The sequence below is a fragment of the Cydia splendana genome, chromosome 17 (genome assembly GCF_910591565.1).
Source record: "Cydia splendana chromosome 17, ilCydSple1.2, whole genome shotgun sequence".
Taxonomy (NCBI): domain Eukaryota; kingdom Metazoa; phylum Arthropoda; class Insecta; order Lepidoptera; family Tortricidae; genus Cydia; species Cydia splendana.
In genome coordinates this window covers 4,886,751-4,900,681 of record NC_085976.1, presented here as the reverse complement: position 1 = coordinate 4,900,681, position 13,931 = coordinate 4,886,751, and the positions used below count along the sequence as shown (strand labels likewise).

Here is a 13,931-nt window from a genome sequence, read left to right as displayed (position 1 = left end):
ATTTGAGTGTCCTAACAGAGTTATTTGCTACCAGGAGCGCATGGCCACCCGATACGCCCGCGACACGCACCACTACTGCCTGCACCTAGACGGCGGGCTGGTCATCGACGGGCACCGAATGGGCGGCGACGGCCGCTTCGTCAACCACTCGTGCCGGCCCAACTGCGAGATGCAGAAGTGGACTGCCAACGGTAAGTCACGACGGGCTAAATGGCTAAATAGGTTCCTACAATAGAAAGATTCCGAAAAAATTTATTCAATAATGCTAATTTCATCCGAAATCCGATGCGGGCAGTTAGTTGCACTATTGCTTTGTGACGAGTAGAAGATATTTTTGTAGAAGAGGCAGTGAATTAACTTGACGTTTCTGGTGTTTTCGTAAAAGGGTTTTCTAACAAATAACCCGAAATGCCGTGATATTCTAGTGCCACATTTACTAACTATGATCAGTACATGAAATGTGCACGAAACCCTTTATACGTTGGAAGAGTCTTTACCATATTAATTTTAACTTTTCGCGTTTTACTGTTGTAAGCATTTTTCTGATGTCATGTCAAAGTTAAACAAAAATAGGCAAAAAATAAAATGATTCTGCAATTATTTTGTCACAGTTGATACTAAATATAGTACCTAATATTAATGTAACTGAGTACGGTTTACAGGCACATTCAGAATGGCGCTGTTCGCCCTGCGGGACATAGAGCCGGGAGAGGAGCTCACGTACGACTACAACTTCTCGCTATTCAACCCGGCGGTGGGACAGGTGAGGGACAATCAAGTTAATCTTAATTAACACGTTGTGTATCAGAAATTAAAAAACAGTGATATTTTTGATAATGAATTACCTCTCAGAACCCTAAAAAAAAACAGAACATGTGATTATGGTTATAACAGCCGATTGCAGATAAAAAAGGCATAAAAAAATTGATATGCTTTATTTTTAAATTCCTTCCATTTTTTTAAACTTTTAGTAACTTGTACAAACAGCAACACTCCTTACTGTACATTCGTGAACCTTATTACAAAAGGCATAAGGTCCATCGATGTACAGTTAACAGTGTGGGCGATGGTACAGCTGTAGTAATTTCAATTAAAATTTCTCGTACAACCAACCAGTCTAGCAGTAGTTTTCTCATATTTAGTGACTGTAATTTACATAAATATTTCCTCTTTCAGCCATGCAAATGCGACTCCGAAGACTGTCGCGGCGTAATAGGCGGGAAATCTCAACGTATCACCAAACTCCCCGTGAAAACGCAAGCGCGGACCGCGTCCAACGAATCCCAGGGCTCCACCAGCCAGCCGCGCGTCGGTCGCCCTCGCAAAGCCGTGAAGTGCAACAAGAAGTCCGAGCAGGCGAGCTTGACGGCTTGTGAGATCAAGAATATGACCATCCTGAAGTATCAGCAGCATTTGAATAAGCTGTGGCAGGAGCCGCAGGTCAAGCCGCTCACGGCCAAGGAGAGGAATCTGGTCAAGGAGAGACACTGCTTCTTGTTTAGGAATCTTGAAAGCGTGAGTATTTGTGTACAAACATGCTTAAAATTACACTCATTTTGTTTGTAAATCTGTGTTTATGTATGAATAGTTTCAGTGTAAAGACAGCGGAAAATAATGTACTTATTCATTTTAGGGACAGTAAAGCTCCGTCGTGTTTAAATGAGCGAAGTTTGAACTGTGATAGGGAAAGACTAGTGGATTTAAAATTGTTAGTACTGGACCAGAGTCAATAAACTAGGTTTTATTAAAAAAAATCTGTTGTATTAAATCTGTATGTGAAATAAAAAAGTGTAATGTTACAGGTTCGCCGCACTCGCGACCGCCTGTCGCTGCCGCCCGCCTCGCCGCCGCCCGCCGCCGCCGCCGCCGCCGCTCCACCTCCCGCGTCGCTCGTCAACCCGCTGCAGCTCCCGGACACCATGAGCCCGGACCTGTTCGCGCGCCGCCTGCACAAGCTGCGCAAGCCCATAGACCAGCTGGCCAAGCTCGTCCGCCCGGAGGACGACCCCAGCAACACCAAGAAGGACCGGCTCGCGGCGGTGTTCAAGGCGCTCTACGACTATGTTGTCGGAGTCACGGGTGAGTCCCGGTTTCTCATACAAAACGCAATGTAAATGGCGAGTTAACTTTTGCTACAAAATTTTTCAAAAGATACCTCTCCGTTCCATAAAACAGCTTGCTTATTTAGTTATCATGCATTTTGCATGTATTGGCGCGGACGAGACGCACGATAACTTAATAACATGATTGAAATATTATTATTTATTACTCAAATAAGTGACACAGCATTACAGTAAAAACCGAGGCACTGTGAAACTATAAAATAAGACAAAAAAAACAAAACTACAAATAAAAACCAAACGCAAATTAAACATTAGATTTGGGCGACGAAATAATAGCGTGGCTCCGTTGCGTCGTTGGCGTAATATAATTCTGATGTCGCTGTACGTTCGAATTGATCTGTTCGGGCCGCACTTATAACTTTCGCTTGAATCTATCCACATCATAGTTTTAGAAACTTCAAAAAAATCACCTTAACCTCCATAGATGACAAAGACAAGCCGCTCTGCACACCGCTGCTGAAAGCCAAATGCAGCCAGAGCGACGACCCCCTGTGCGACCTGCCCGGCATCGAAGCCAACGTGGCGGCGCGCCGGTACGACAGCGCGGCGCAGTTCGACGCCGACGTGAACGCCGTCTTCTCCAACGTCACCCGCGAGCACGGCCGCATGTCCGCGCTCGGCTCCATCGCGGTCACCTTGAAGAAGGTACGTCTCATTGTTTATTATCTTGCTAGACAACTGTGTGATAAGCAACGAACCCCTCTACGACCTGCCCGGCGTCGAGGCCAACGTGGCGGCTCGCCGGTACGACAGCGCGACGCAGTTCGACGCCGACGTGAACGCCGTCTTCTCCAACGTCACCCGCGAGCACGGCCGCATGTCCGCGCTCGGCTCCATCGCGGTCACCTTGAAGAAGGTACGTCTCATTGTTTATTATCTTGCTAGACAACTATGTGATAAGCAACGAACCCCTCTACGACCTGCCCGGCGTCGAGGCCAACGTGGCGGCGCGCCGGTACGACAGCGCGGCGCAGTTCGACGCCGACGTGAACGCCGTCTTCTCCAACGTCACCCGCGAGCACGGCCGCATGTCCGCGCTCGGCTCCATCGCGGTCACCTTGAAAAAGGTATGTCTCATTGTTTAAAGTTGGGACGCTAAGCTCGAAGAATTTCATACATTGACATGCCATTTCTTATTTCATGCGAAAATCCACGGTTATATCCTGTTACATAAAGTTTGGTACATGGACACCCTGCAAGGGCGTAGCACTGTCTTAAAAACTAGTTAAAAACTAAAAAGTTTATTTATACAAAACAATATCTCTATCACACGCGCGTATTAATATTGCTGTGTCCCGCCGATGTTGCCAGCGGTCAATGCCACTGTGAAATTCTTAGTGCTTAGCGTCCTTACTTTAGTTGAGTGTGCGATAAGGGTGGTATTCCACCTGTCCAATTTATTTGTCCAATGTCAGTGCGTCTCACGCTCTCATTAAAGCAAAATGTGAGACGCAATACACATTGGACAAAGAAATTGGATAGGTGGAAACCCTAAGGCCTTATATTGTTGGCCCTCTAGGTAAAGTATATAACATATTTAATAAATATTGATACAAATTGTTGTTTTCCAGGAATATAACCTCGCTAAAGCGGAATTCGTCGAGCTGCTTAACAAGATCCTCGGGCCTGACGATCCTTTGCCGGCTGGTTTTGTACAGAAGGCCAAGCAAGGTAATTTTTTTTATTTTATTTTCTATTCATAATATTTCTATACTATGTCATTATTATACATACATACTGTAGATACACTGTAGCACGCCGCGGCGGCGCCGTAGTTTTCCACGGCGCTGTGACGTATATTTCCACGTTCGGGCGTCGTATCGCCACGATGTGAATTTCGGCGTTGATATTAAAAGTTATGTCTTTGTTAAGTGAAATATTGTCATCATCATGTTCCTCCCGTTGTCCGGGCATTGCCACGCCTCATGGGAGCCTGGGGTCCGCTTGACAACTAATCCCAAGAATTTGCGTAGGCACTAGTTTTTACGACAGGGACTGCCATCTGACATTCCAACCCAGAGGGTAAACTAGGCCTTATCCTTCACCGAAAAGCGATTGGTAAATATAAAATGCTTTTTTTAAATTATAATGGGCTTACTCATGGCACCAGACTAGCCGAGGCGTAGACGTGGCCTACGATGGAGCGAGTTCGCCCAGAAGGTGCCTGTTCACTCTTGATTTGAAGGTTGCCGGGTTATATGAGCACGGAAATATAGACGCCGGCAAGGAATTCCATTCCTTGGCAGGGCGCATAAGTAAAGAAGAAGCAAAGGGTTCCGAGAAACTCAATGGTACGAGCCGGGGGTTGAGTGGAAATATTGTGTTTCGGCTCTAATGTGTGTCGTTTCGACTTGCAGAGGAGGTGATAATGTGCATATGCGGGCTGCACGTGGAGGAGGGGCTGATGGTGCAGTGCGGCGCGTGCGGCGTGTGGCAGCACGCGCGCTGCATGCGCGTCAAGGACACGCGCGCCGCGCACTACTGCCAGCTCTGCCACAAGGGGAAACACCAGGTATAGTCCGACAGGAAATTGTAGAAAATTATTGAGGGCGCCACTTCCTACGTACCTGTCACATTTTTGACGTAAAATGCTTAAACATGGCAAAAAATTAGTATGGAATCTTTTTATTAGTTTCATTTTATTAAATTTCTCACTATAAAAAACAAACTTATCGCTAAAAATCTTTCGTTTCTAGATATGGATAAAAGGTCAAAAAAGACTTTCGTTCGCTGTGCGTTTTTTTAAATCTGAAACAGCATTTTCGCGTGGCTTGAACGGTGGCCGCCATCACTAATGCATTTAAAAAACGCACTCCATATATACCTAGTAATGATCGTATTATTTGTACGTCAGGTGGACCGCGAGATTCCTCTAGAAGAATGGACGGAGGAGGGCCACCAGTTCTACGTGTCCCTGATGCGCGGCGCGCTGCAGGTCCGCCAGGGCGACACCGTCTACGTGCTGCGAGACATTCCCATCGACGCCGCCAGGCCTGATCTCAGCCAGGCCCAAGGGAAAGATGAAGCTAAGACGAAACGGCCGGATCGGAAGCTCAAGCAGCTGAAGGGGAAGGAAGATTCTGCTGCTAATAAGGTAGGTCAAGGAATAGGAGTACTAAGCGTAGGAAAGTATGACACCCGTCTAAGTGCTGCGGGACATTCCCATCGACGCCGTCAGGCCTGATCTCAGCCAGGCCCAAGGGAATGATGAAGCTACAGACGAAACGGCCGGATCGGAAGCTTAAACAGCTGAAGGGGAAGGAAGATTCTGCTGCTAATAAGGTAGGTCAAGGAATAGGAGTAGAAGGTACTAAGCATAGGAAAGTATGACACCCGTCTACGTGCTGCGAGACATTCCCTTAGACGCCGCCAGGCCTGATCTCAGCCAGGCCCAAGGGAAAGATGAAGTTAAGACCAAACGGCCGGATCGCAAGTTCAAGCAGCTGAAGGGGAAGGAAGATTCTGCTGCTAATAAAGTAAGTGTGTTGAAACTAGACATTTCTCGTCAGTATAGGATAGATGAACTCCGATTCTACCTGTAGATGCCAGAATAGGTAAGTAGGAAGAACTCTATAGTTCGTGTCATCCACGATGACGCGCGGATTTGTCAAATTTAACCTTTAATAACATCACAATACGAGTCAAGGCAAACGTCTTCGTGAATGACACGATCTATACGTGCTATACGATATATCTAAGCGGCTACACCGGACTTCAGGTGGAGAAGCGCCAAGGATGAGTCCCACACTAAGCAAGCGGATAGGAATCTCAATCAAATTAAGTGCAACATTTCTTCAGAAGTAAAAGCCGACATTTCGCACGCAGGAAGCATTTCTCGTATCTGTCCTCGTAAAACTTCTACAAGGCGTGACCTTACTGTGGAATAGTATGTGTTGTTAATTAATTTGAACTCTTATATATATACATATATATCAAAACTCAAATCAGCCAAAAATTACTACTATAAGTTAATAGCCATAGTGAACCATATTAATACTTAAATAAGGTTGATTTTTGTTTAATATTTTTTTAGTAATTAGTGAGTTTAATTAATGCTTTACAACGTTTTCCCCAGGAGACGTCGGTCCGCAAGCACACGTACCAAACAATCGGGTCTATCCCGGTGTCCGAGCTGGACATATTCCGCGTGGAGCGTCTGTGGAAGCACAAGGACACGCAGGAGCGGTTCGTGTACGGACACCACTACCTGCGCCCGCACGAGACCTTCCACGAGCCCACGCGCAAGTCAGTACATCACTACACTACACAGCTCATTGTAAACTGTCATTCTATGGAACTTGCTGACTATGTAAACAAACAATCGGGTCCATTCCGGTATCCGAGCTGGACATATTCCGCGTGGAGCGGCTGTGGAAGCACAAGGACACGCAGGAGCGGTTCGTGTACGGACACCACTACCTGCGCCCGCACGAGACCTTCCACGAGCCCACGCGCAAGTCAGTACATCACTACACTACACAGCTCATTGTAAACTGTCATTCTATGGAATTTGCTAACTATGTAAACAAACAATCGGGTCCATCCCGGTGTCGGAGCTGGACATATTCGTGGAGCGGTTGTCGAAGCAGAAGGACACGCAGGAGCGGTTCGTGTACGGACACCACTACCTGCGCCCGCACGAGACCTTCCACGAGCCCACGCGCAAGTCAGTATATCACTACACTACACATAGCTCATTGTAAAGTGTCATTCTATGGAACTTGCTAACTATGTAAACAAATCGCCATATTGAAATTGTCTCTGAATGACGAATTTACTAGTGACTTTTGTTTACATAGTTAGCAAGTTCCATAGAATGACACTTTAAACTGTTTACTTGTCAGCACCGCATCTATAGCTGGGTAAAATGTAAAACAACATATTTTTGCCACAATTTTAGAGCATTTAGTAACTGGAGACGTGTTGGCTGTCATTCTCTGTACAAAACAGTCTGCCGATTTGTACGGGGGAGGGGCACGTCAAATGTATGGCTATTTGTACAGTCAGCCTCAAATATATTATAGCTGCAAAAGTTGTCAAATAGTTCGTTACACCATGTATGTTAGTACGGTGTACGATGTGACGAACTATTTGGCCACTTTGGCTGCTACAATATATTTGATGCTGACTGTACGTAAGAACCCTAAAGGCCTGGCCAAACAGCCGGCGCGACGCAGCGCCGCGTGATGGCGACGCGATGCCTGTTCTGCCAGGGCGCGCGCGGATCGCGCCGGCCTCACGCTCTCAACACGCCCTCATCGCGCGCGCGAACGCGGCGCGGCCGCGCGGGAACGCGGCGCACCGCTCGCTGCCTAACGTCCGATCCGACTGATGTGACATTGCGCGACGCGGCGGGCCGCCGCGGCGTGGACGCAAGGGGCCGCGCGGCGCGGGGCGCGACAGAAGCGGGGCGTGATACCGGCGGGACGCAGTCTGTTTGACGTCGGTAACCTGTTAGCGCCGGCTGTTTGGCCAGGCCTTAAATGCCATAACAATCCCGTGTGGTGACTGTACGTACCGTACAAATAGCAATGTCAGAAAACGTGAGTCTATACAAAAGTTTGCCCAATTGTGCAAGGTTTTCGGCAGAGGGGTAAGCTCTTAAAGGCGACTCCGATTATTAAATGCTCTAAGGCCACAAAAGGCTATAATTGTTTGTGTATGTTTTTTTTTTATAAAAAGGCACATATTATATTGAGTACGTTTCAACAGTTGTTTCATAACTTTGAGTTTCGGGAAATATAACAGTGTGTTTTGCAGGTTCTTCCACAATGAGGTGATGCGAGTGCCGCTGTACGAGGCGGTGCCCATCGAGCTGGTCATGTCGCAGTGTTGGGTCATGGACCTTAACACTTATTGCAAGGTAAATAAACGTTACACATTAACAGTTGGCTTTTTTCCTACTAGTCAAATCATCTGCTTTTTTAGAACTGTCAAAACGATTTGCTAAATATGGAATTTATATGAAAACGAGTATAGTGACGTCACGGTCAACTCACCTACTTATTATATTTCAATCCGATTTATTAAATAGAAATTGTGTTTAAAAATTACTGCTATGTACGTTTTTCTAATAATTATTTGGTGCTTTATTTTGTGCGCAGTGTGAAATACCTAATTTATTTTAAGTAGACGAAACATCCCAATTATCCGTTCTGTAATTTTAATTTGTAAAGTCGTGCCTAAAATGGTTCCATTGTAAGTATTTTCTATGTTTTCATTTTGAAACATAAGAGTAATTGTATAAATGTTTTAGTAACAGTTCAGAATTTTTCGGTTTCAAGTTTTCTCTCTTTATCCGAGGGTCATAGAATAACAATTAAATATATAGTAATAACAAATGATTGAATGTGTAAATCGGGCGTTATTGGGCGTGTATATAGACGCATGTGTGTGTGGCAGGGGCGGCCGCTGGGCGCGCACGAGGAGCACGTGTACATCTGCGAGCTGCGCGTGGACCGCGGCGCGCGGCTCTTCACCAAGATCTCGCGGCCCAAGTACCCCATCTGCACCAAGCCCTACGCCTTCGACCACTTCCCCGCCCGCCTCAAGATAACCCGCACCTACGCCGTGAGTATACCCGTCTACGAGTATAAACTATAAACTAGTATCCAACCGAAGATTCGGTCATGAAATCATGTTTCGGCCGTAGTTTCGGTTACGGCCGAAACTTACGAAATGGTACTTCGTACTATGAAACTAAACTATGTGACAAAGACCAAATGTTGGGGAACAAGTAGGACAACAATATTAATATACTGATTTATGTATACAGAAATTAATCGGTTCATTAGAAAACACAATTCTCCTAATGAGGGCGCCACTGGACGGTCGACGCAGTCTATGTAGGTGCAAAGGTGGTTATATGACATTTTTTCAACGATTTTATCAAGTTTACAAAAGGTTCGGTTTCGGCCGAAACTAGAGCCAAAGCCGAACCTTCGTTTTCAGTTTCGGCAAAAAACATGTTTCGGTCGGACACTACTATAAACACTGTACCCTAGTTATTCGGTTACGACGCTGGTGCGGATCCTAACGCCACCTCAGTGTGTGAGCAAGACAGCGCTATACACCTCTATAGCGATGTTCTCCTCGCAGACTAGGGCGGTGTACGAATGCGTATCCAATGTGAACACCGCCTTAACGACCGCTTGTGAACTTTATTGCAACGAAATAAGATCTACCGATTATTAACTAGTATATGAAATACTTAGGGCCCTTACAGACGAGCGACAGTACGCCAGCGACCGCCCGCGACAGCAATCGGCGACCGCTGGCGACTGTCGCCGATACGCCGCGGCGATCGCTGATGTCGCAGCGCGCACTCGTCGATGTGTAGTCTACTATACACACACATCACACACACACACACACACACAAACATCGACGAGTGCGCGCTGCGACACGATAGCGATCGTCGCGGCGTATCGGCGACAGTCGGCGACCGTCGCGGGCGGTCGCCAGCCGCGGCTGGCGACGGTCGTCGACGGTCTACCGTAATCTCGTCCTGCAATCCCTTACTTCACGGCCTCTGCAGTAATGTACTATTCTATACATACAATTTGATTTGCAGCCTCACGAAGTGTCGCCCGAGTACCTGAAAGGGCGCGCGGCCAAGAACGCGGCGCCGGCCGACAAGAGCAAGCCGGCCGCCAAGGACGCCGGCAAGAAGAAGCTGCCTGCCATCGCCTACCCCGACACCAGCAAGGTGAGTTGAGCGACTTGTTATTCTACTATTTCATTTATCAGTGTTTAACCAAATCTGACGAGAAAGTGACGCTAACGCCTATTTTTTCGATGTAACTGTAGTTCGTTTTTTTTTTGTATTAGAAAAAAGGTAAACAATCTTGATGTGTCTTTCTATTGAAAAATAAGTTACAGCAAATATGTAACAATTATGAACCATATACGATTATTTACATTCTTTTGCTTTCATAAGTAATAGTTACTGATTTAAAAAAAAAGGTTTTTAGATTAAAAAACACGCCAAGGTCACAGTCTTTTTCTAATGGTAAAAAAAAACGAACTATGGTGCTAGTTCGTTTTTGCGAGTTATTATTATCAAAAGAATAAACTTGTTTAGGTATTTAGTTTCGTTGGTAGTATCAATTCAATAGTGGAATGTGAGATATTACTATAGATTTTTGGCACGTTTATGGTAACTAAAATACTACTACTGTTATTACTACGATTTAAAGTTTATATATTATATTTGAAGAATATACTTACAGAGTATTGTATTATAAGATTGAAGTTGTTTATTTATAGCGACCTCTTTTATACGACCGATTATATGGTTTATTTGGTGTGACATGTTGTACATATTATTAAAATTTTAAATAGTTGTGGTTCAATTTGATATGAATTGTTAGTTTTTTAATGCGGTAAGAAACATAATGATGTTAGTTACGTTTAATCAAGGGCGTATCGAAAGTCACACGGGCGTATCGTCGGTCGTAAAGGAGTGTAGTTTTTGTGGTTACTCGTACTGTTGTTACGGTTTTTTATAAATATTTATGCTTACATCGTATTTTTTTAATTATTCATGATAGGAGTTTGATGGGGTTTAGATTTTTTTTATTTTAATCGGCGTTCGCTTCGTGTGAGAGCGACACGAGCCGTTCGTTCGGGTCTATCGGGTCGATCGAGCGAGAAGGGGGGTGGGATGCGGGTTCGGTATAGATCGTGTCATACACGAAGACGCGGGTCTCGACTCGTATAGTCACGTTACTAAAGGTCAGATTTGACAAATCTGTGCGTCATCGTGAACGACACGAACTACAACCTCGCGGTCGTACAGGGTCGAACGTTACCGTCTCGATTATCGTTTAACACGTGTACGTGTCGTTTAGAACTGTTCGGGCGGCGCGCGGCGGGAGCGGCAGGGCGGGCGCGTGAACGGCATCGCGCGGCGGCTGCTGGCGCGCGGCGGCGGCGCGCGCGCGCTCGACGCCTCCTACCTGCTGCGCCGCGCCGCCCCCCCCGCCGCCTCCCCCGCCCCGCCCCGAGCGCGCGCGCCCTGACCGCGCCGCTGCCCGTGCTGCCTCTCCCCCGCACCCGCCTCACGTCCGTCCGGGACCACCCGGACCACCACTGAGCAGATGAAGAAAATACTGTGATCCATTTGTGCCGAAAAAAAGCGTCGTTTCTAAAATTGATCTGATAAGAACGACAATGGTAAACGGGGGAGACGCAAAAAACTTGTGCGACTAAAAATGAAAATTGTGCGAAAACTGAATTTATGTGATCTTTATATTCGAACCGAGGGTGCTCGGCGTCCGATAAAAAACGTACCATTTTATAGGAGTGGTTGAACTCTAAAGAAAAGTCTATTGAGTCGACCGAAGTGAACACGTTTGTATGTTGAGTATAGTGAACGTGTAAAATGTAACGAAACTAAAATAAATCAATATAAGTACGTATATCACTATAAATAAATGTAGTAGTTAAAGTCGTACACATAAAATTATCCACATCATACGACGATTAAAATACATAGTAAATAAACGAGGTTGAGGAAATATTTTCTATACATTACATACTAGACACATAAATACGCGTCTATTCTCACCTCGCATTTCATTTCCGATACAGATATGTGGCTTACCGTCTATCTATATACTTAAAACTAAAGTAACTCGATCATGCCTGTATTGTATGTATACATCTTAAATGTATATAAAAATGTAAAAAACTAAACGACGCTTAAAAAGTGCACATTATATAGCAGCTGTTAGATAGTAAATCTCTTGTTGTTAATAGTTAAGTAGATCTTGCATAATACGTACTCGCAAGTACATAACTCTTCCGATAGATAGCGTTTACCTAGTGTACGAATATTTTATCATATTATCGACATGAATCCCATCTTTGATAGTGTTTATACATTTGTTTTCGTTTAATGTAAGTAATCAATGAAAAAGTATAAAGTGACATTGGCAGTTTGCGTGGCGGCTGATGTCGGTTAAGTCCGTGGTTCGTAACATTCCGCTCTAGTTTACGATTGGAGACAATAAGTTGCCGAAAGGATGGACGGAGAATCTCTGATATGTTTTGTATGTAGTGTGGGTACTTCTAACGGTGTTGTATTCGACGGTATAAAGTATTTTTGTATAAAATAATTATTCGCTAGATAGCATAAGGTATGTTTGAGTGACATGAATACCGTGTGTCTGATAATGATAACGTAAGGTTCTTCTCTCGTCTATTTGCTTTGGTTATTAATTTATTTACATCACGAGTAGGGTTTTGATAAGATGTTGTCGTATTTACGTATGTAATCTCGAGTATATTTTTAGCGAGGTAAGATGTTTCGTGCTTATTTCGTGTACCGGCATGCCTATAGACTGCATTACTGTTGATTCAGATGCGGCAAAATCTTTGTTTTAAATCAGATATAATATAAGTAATAGTTATATTTTTACATTAGTAAATATTGTTATAGTTGTAAGGGTAGTCGTGTAGGCTAATGAAATACTAGTTAACGACCAGTGGTGCGAACTGATGTTGAATGTTGCAGAGTTTAGAGAGGTTACGAGAGGACGTTGTTTGGCAGGTTGTTAATTTAGTGTTAGCTTTCATCAGGTTATTCTTTTTAATCATCTTCCGTTTACTTCAATCGATGATTTTAAAGGATATAGTAGTCTGGTCATTTTTATTGTGTTTCGAGTACTTTTAGTAGTAGATCACGATTCTCTCTATTTTTCTATTATACTTTTGATAAGTTGTACATATGTTAGCGGTTAAGGAGATTGATTGTTTTGTGTTAAATGCGGAAAAATAATATATTGCTTGATCTTGAGTTAGTGTGTAAGATTCTCTGCTTGTTACGGTCGCTGCATGCCTTGCTGTTGTGATCACAGAGAGCAAAATTGTTTTTGTTTCTAATTTATTTGTAAAGTACTGTTAGCTTTTTACACCGGCTTACCTTATTATTTATCTTCCTTTCGACTATTTACAAGCTAATTTTATACTGCTTTTGCGTGTTTCATGGAGAAAGATGTAACGTTATCAATAGTATTAGATGATTGATCCCAAAATGTAAATCATTCGCTGTAGGCATACACAATGACCCGTAAGGACACAACTGACTGGTGATCACTCGATTTATCATTTACTATTGTAGTATTGATTATTCTTAAGTAAACTACAAATGATAGAGTGCACTTAGACAATTAATAGAATTATTGCTGTTGACATCTGTAAATATATTGACATTATGAATCATAAATATCAAAATATTTTACGATCACTGATTTTTTCCGATTGCACATGTACTTAGAATTTTGCCTTGTAGATAAATAATAATAGTTCAAGTTATTAATTAACCCATATCTTTACCATATTCCACTTGCATTCTGATGTACTTAATTAGTTTAAATAGTTTATTAGAGTTAATAGCTTTGTGGACGGACATTATTTACGATTGTCTAAACTTTTGGGATCAAAATAATCTATCCAGTTTTGGCAACCTAAATTGATTAGATCTATGTTTTCCGATGATTTTATGATATATCGAGCAGCTTTACTATTTATATCATTTGTTTTAAAATGCCATTTGTTGTAACTCATGTTTTAATATTAAATTAAAATCTGGATCAAACACTTGCTTTTTCTTTCTAACAATTGATTATTCCTCAATATGTCCTCAGTAACATATAGGGCCAGTTGCACCAACCCCATTGATAGTCTGACCGGCGTCTTACTATAAAACTTCCCATACAAATAAAGTTTTGCGAACGTTAAACCGGTGACAGACGTGTTGGTGCAACCGACCCTTATATCGATCGTTATCTACTCCAAAAAATT

General features: G+C 43.8%; 1 protein-coding gene across 2 annotated transcripts in view; it reads left to right on the top strand.

The window, feature by feature from the left end:
• Positions 1 to 13,725, top strand: part of LOC134798680 (histone-lysine N-methyltransferase ash1) — a 93,268-nt gene extending 79,543 nt beyond the window's left edge. Inside the window, exons 10-23 of one of the 2 annotated variants that reach the window (XM_063771050.1) lie at positions 35 to 191; positions 663 to 763; positions 1,177 to 1,515; positions 1,803 to 2,079; positions 2,548 to 2,768; positions 3,695 to 3,794; positions 4,481 to 4,635; positions 4,978 to 5,180; positions 5,851 to 5,878; positions 6,202 to 6,368; positions 7,884 to 7,986; positions 8,526 to 8,693; positions 9,697 to 9,831; positions 10,976 to 13,725. In XM_063771050.1, coding sequence (XP_063627120.1) covers positions 35 to 191; positions 663 to 763; positions 1,177 to 1,515; positions 1,803 to 2,079; positions 2,548 to 2,768; positions 3,695 to 3,794; positions 4,481 to 4,635; positions 4,978 to 5,180; positions 5,851 to 5,878; positions 6,202 to 6,368; positions 7,884 to 7,986; positions 8,526 to 8,693; positions 9,697 to 9,831; positions 10,976 to 11,146 — 2,325 coding nt within the window. In that variant the 3' untranslated portion in view covers positions 11,147 to 13,725. Of the gene's footprint in view, positions 1 to 34; positions 192 to 662; positions 764 to 1,176; positions 1,516 to 1,802; positions 2,080 to 2,547; positions 2,980 to 3,694; positions 3,795 to 4,480; positions 4,636 to 4,977; positions 5,181 to 5,850; positions 5,879 to 6,201; positions 6,369 to 7,883; positions 7,987 to 8,525; positions 8,694 to 9,696; positions 9,832 to 10,975 lie in introns of those variants that run through there. The other variant, XR_010145247.1, reaches the window with a different exon arrangement.
• Positions 13,726 to 13,931: the final 206 nt, after the last annotated feature.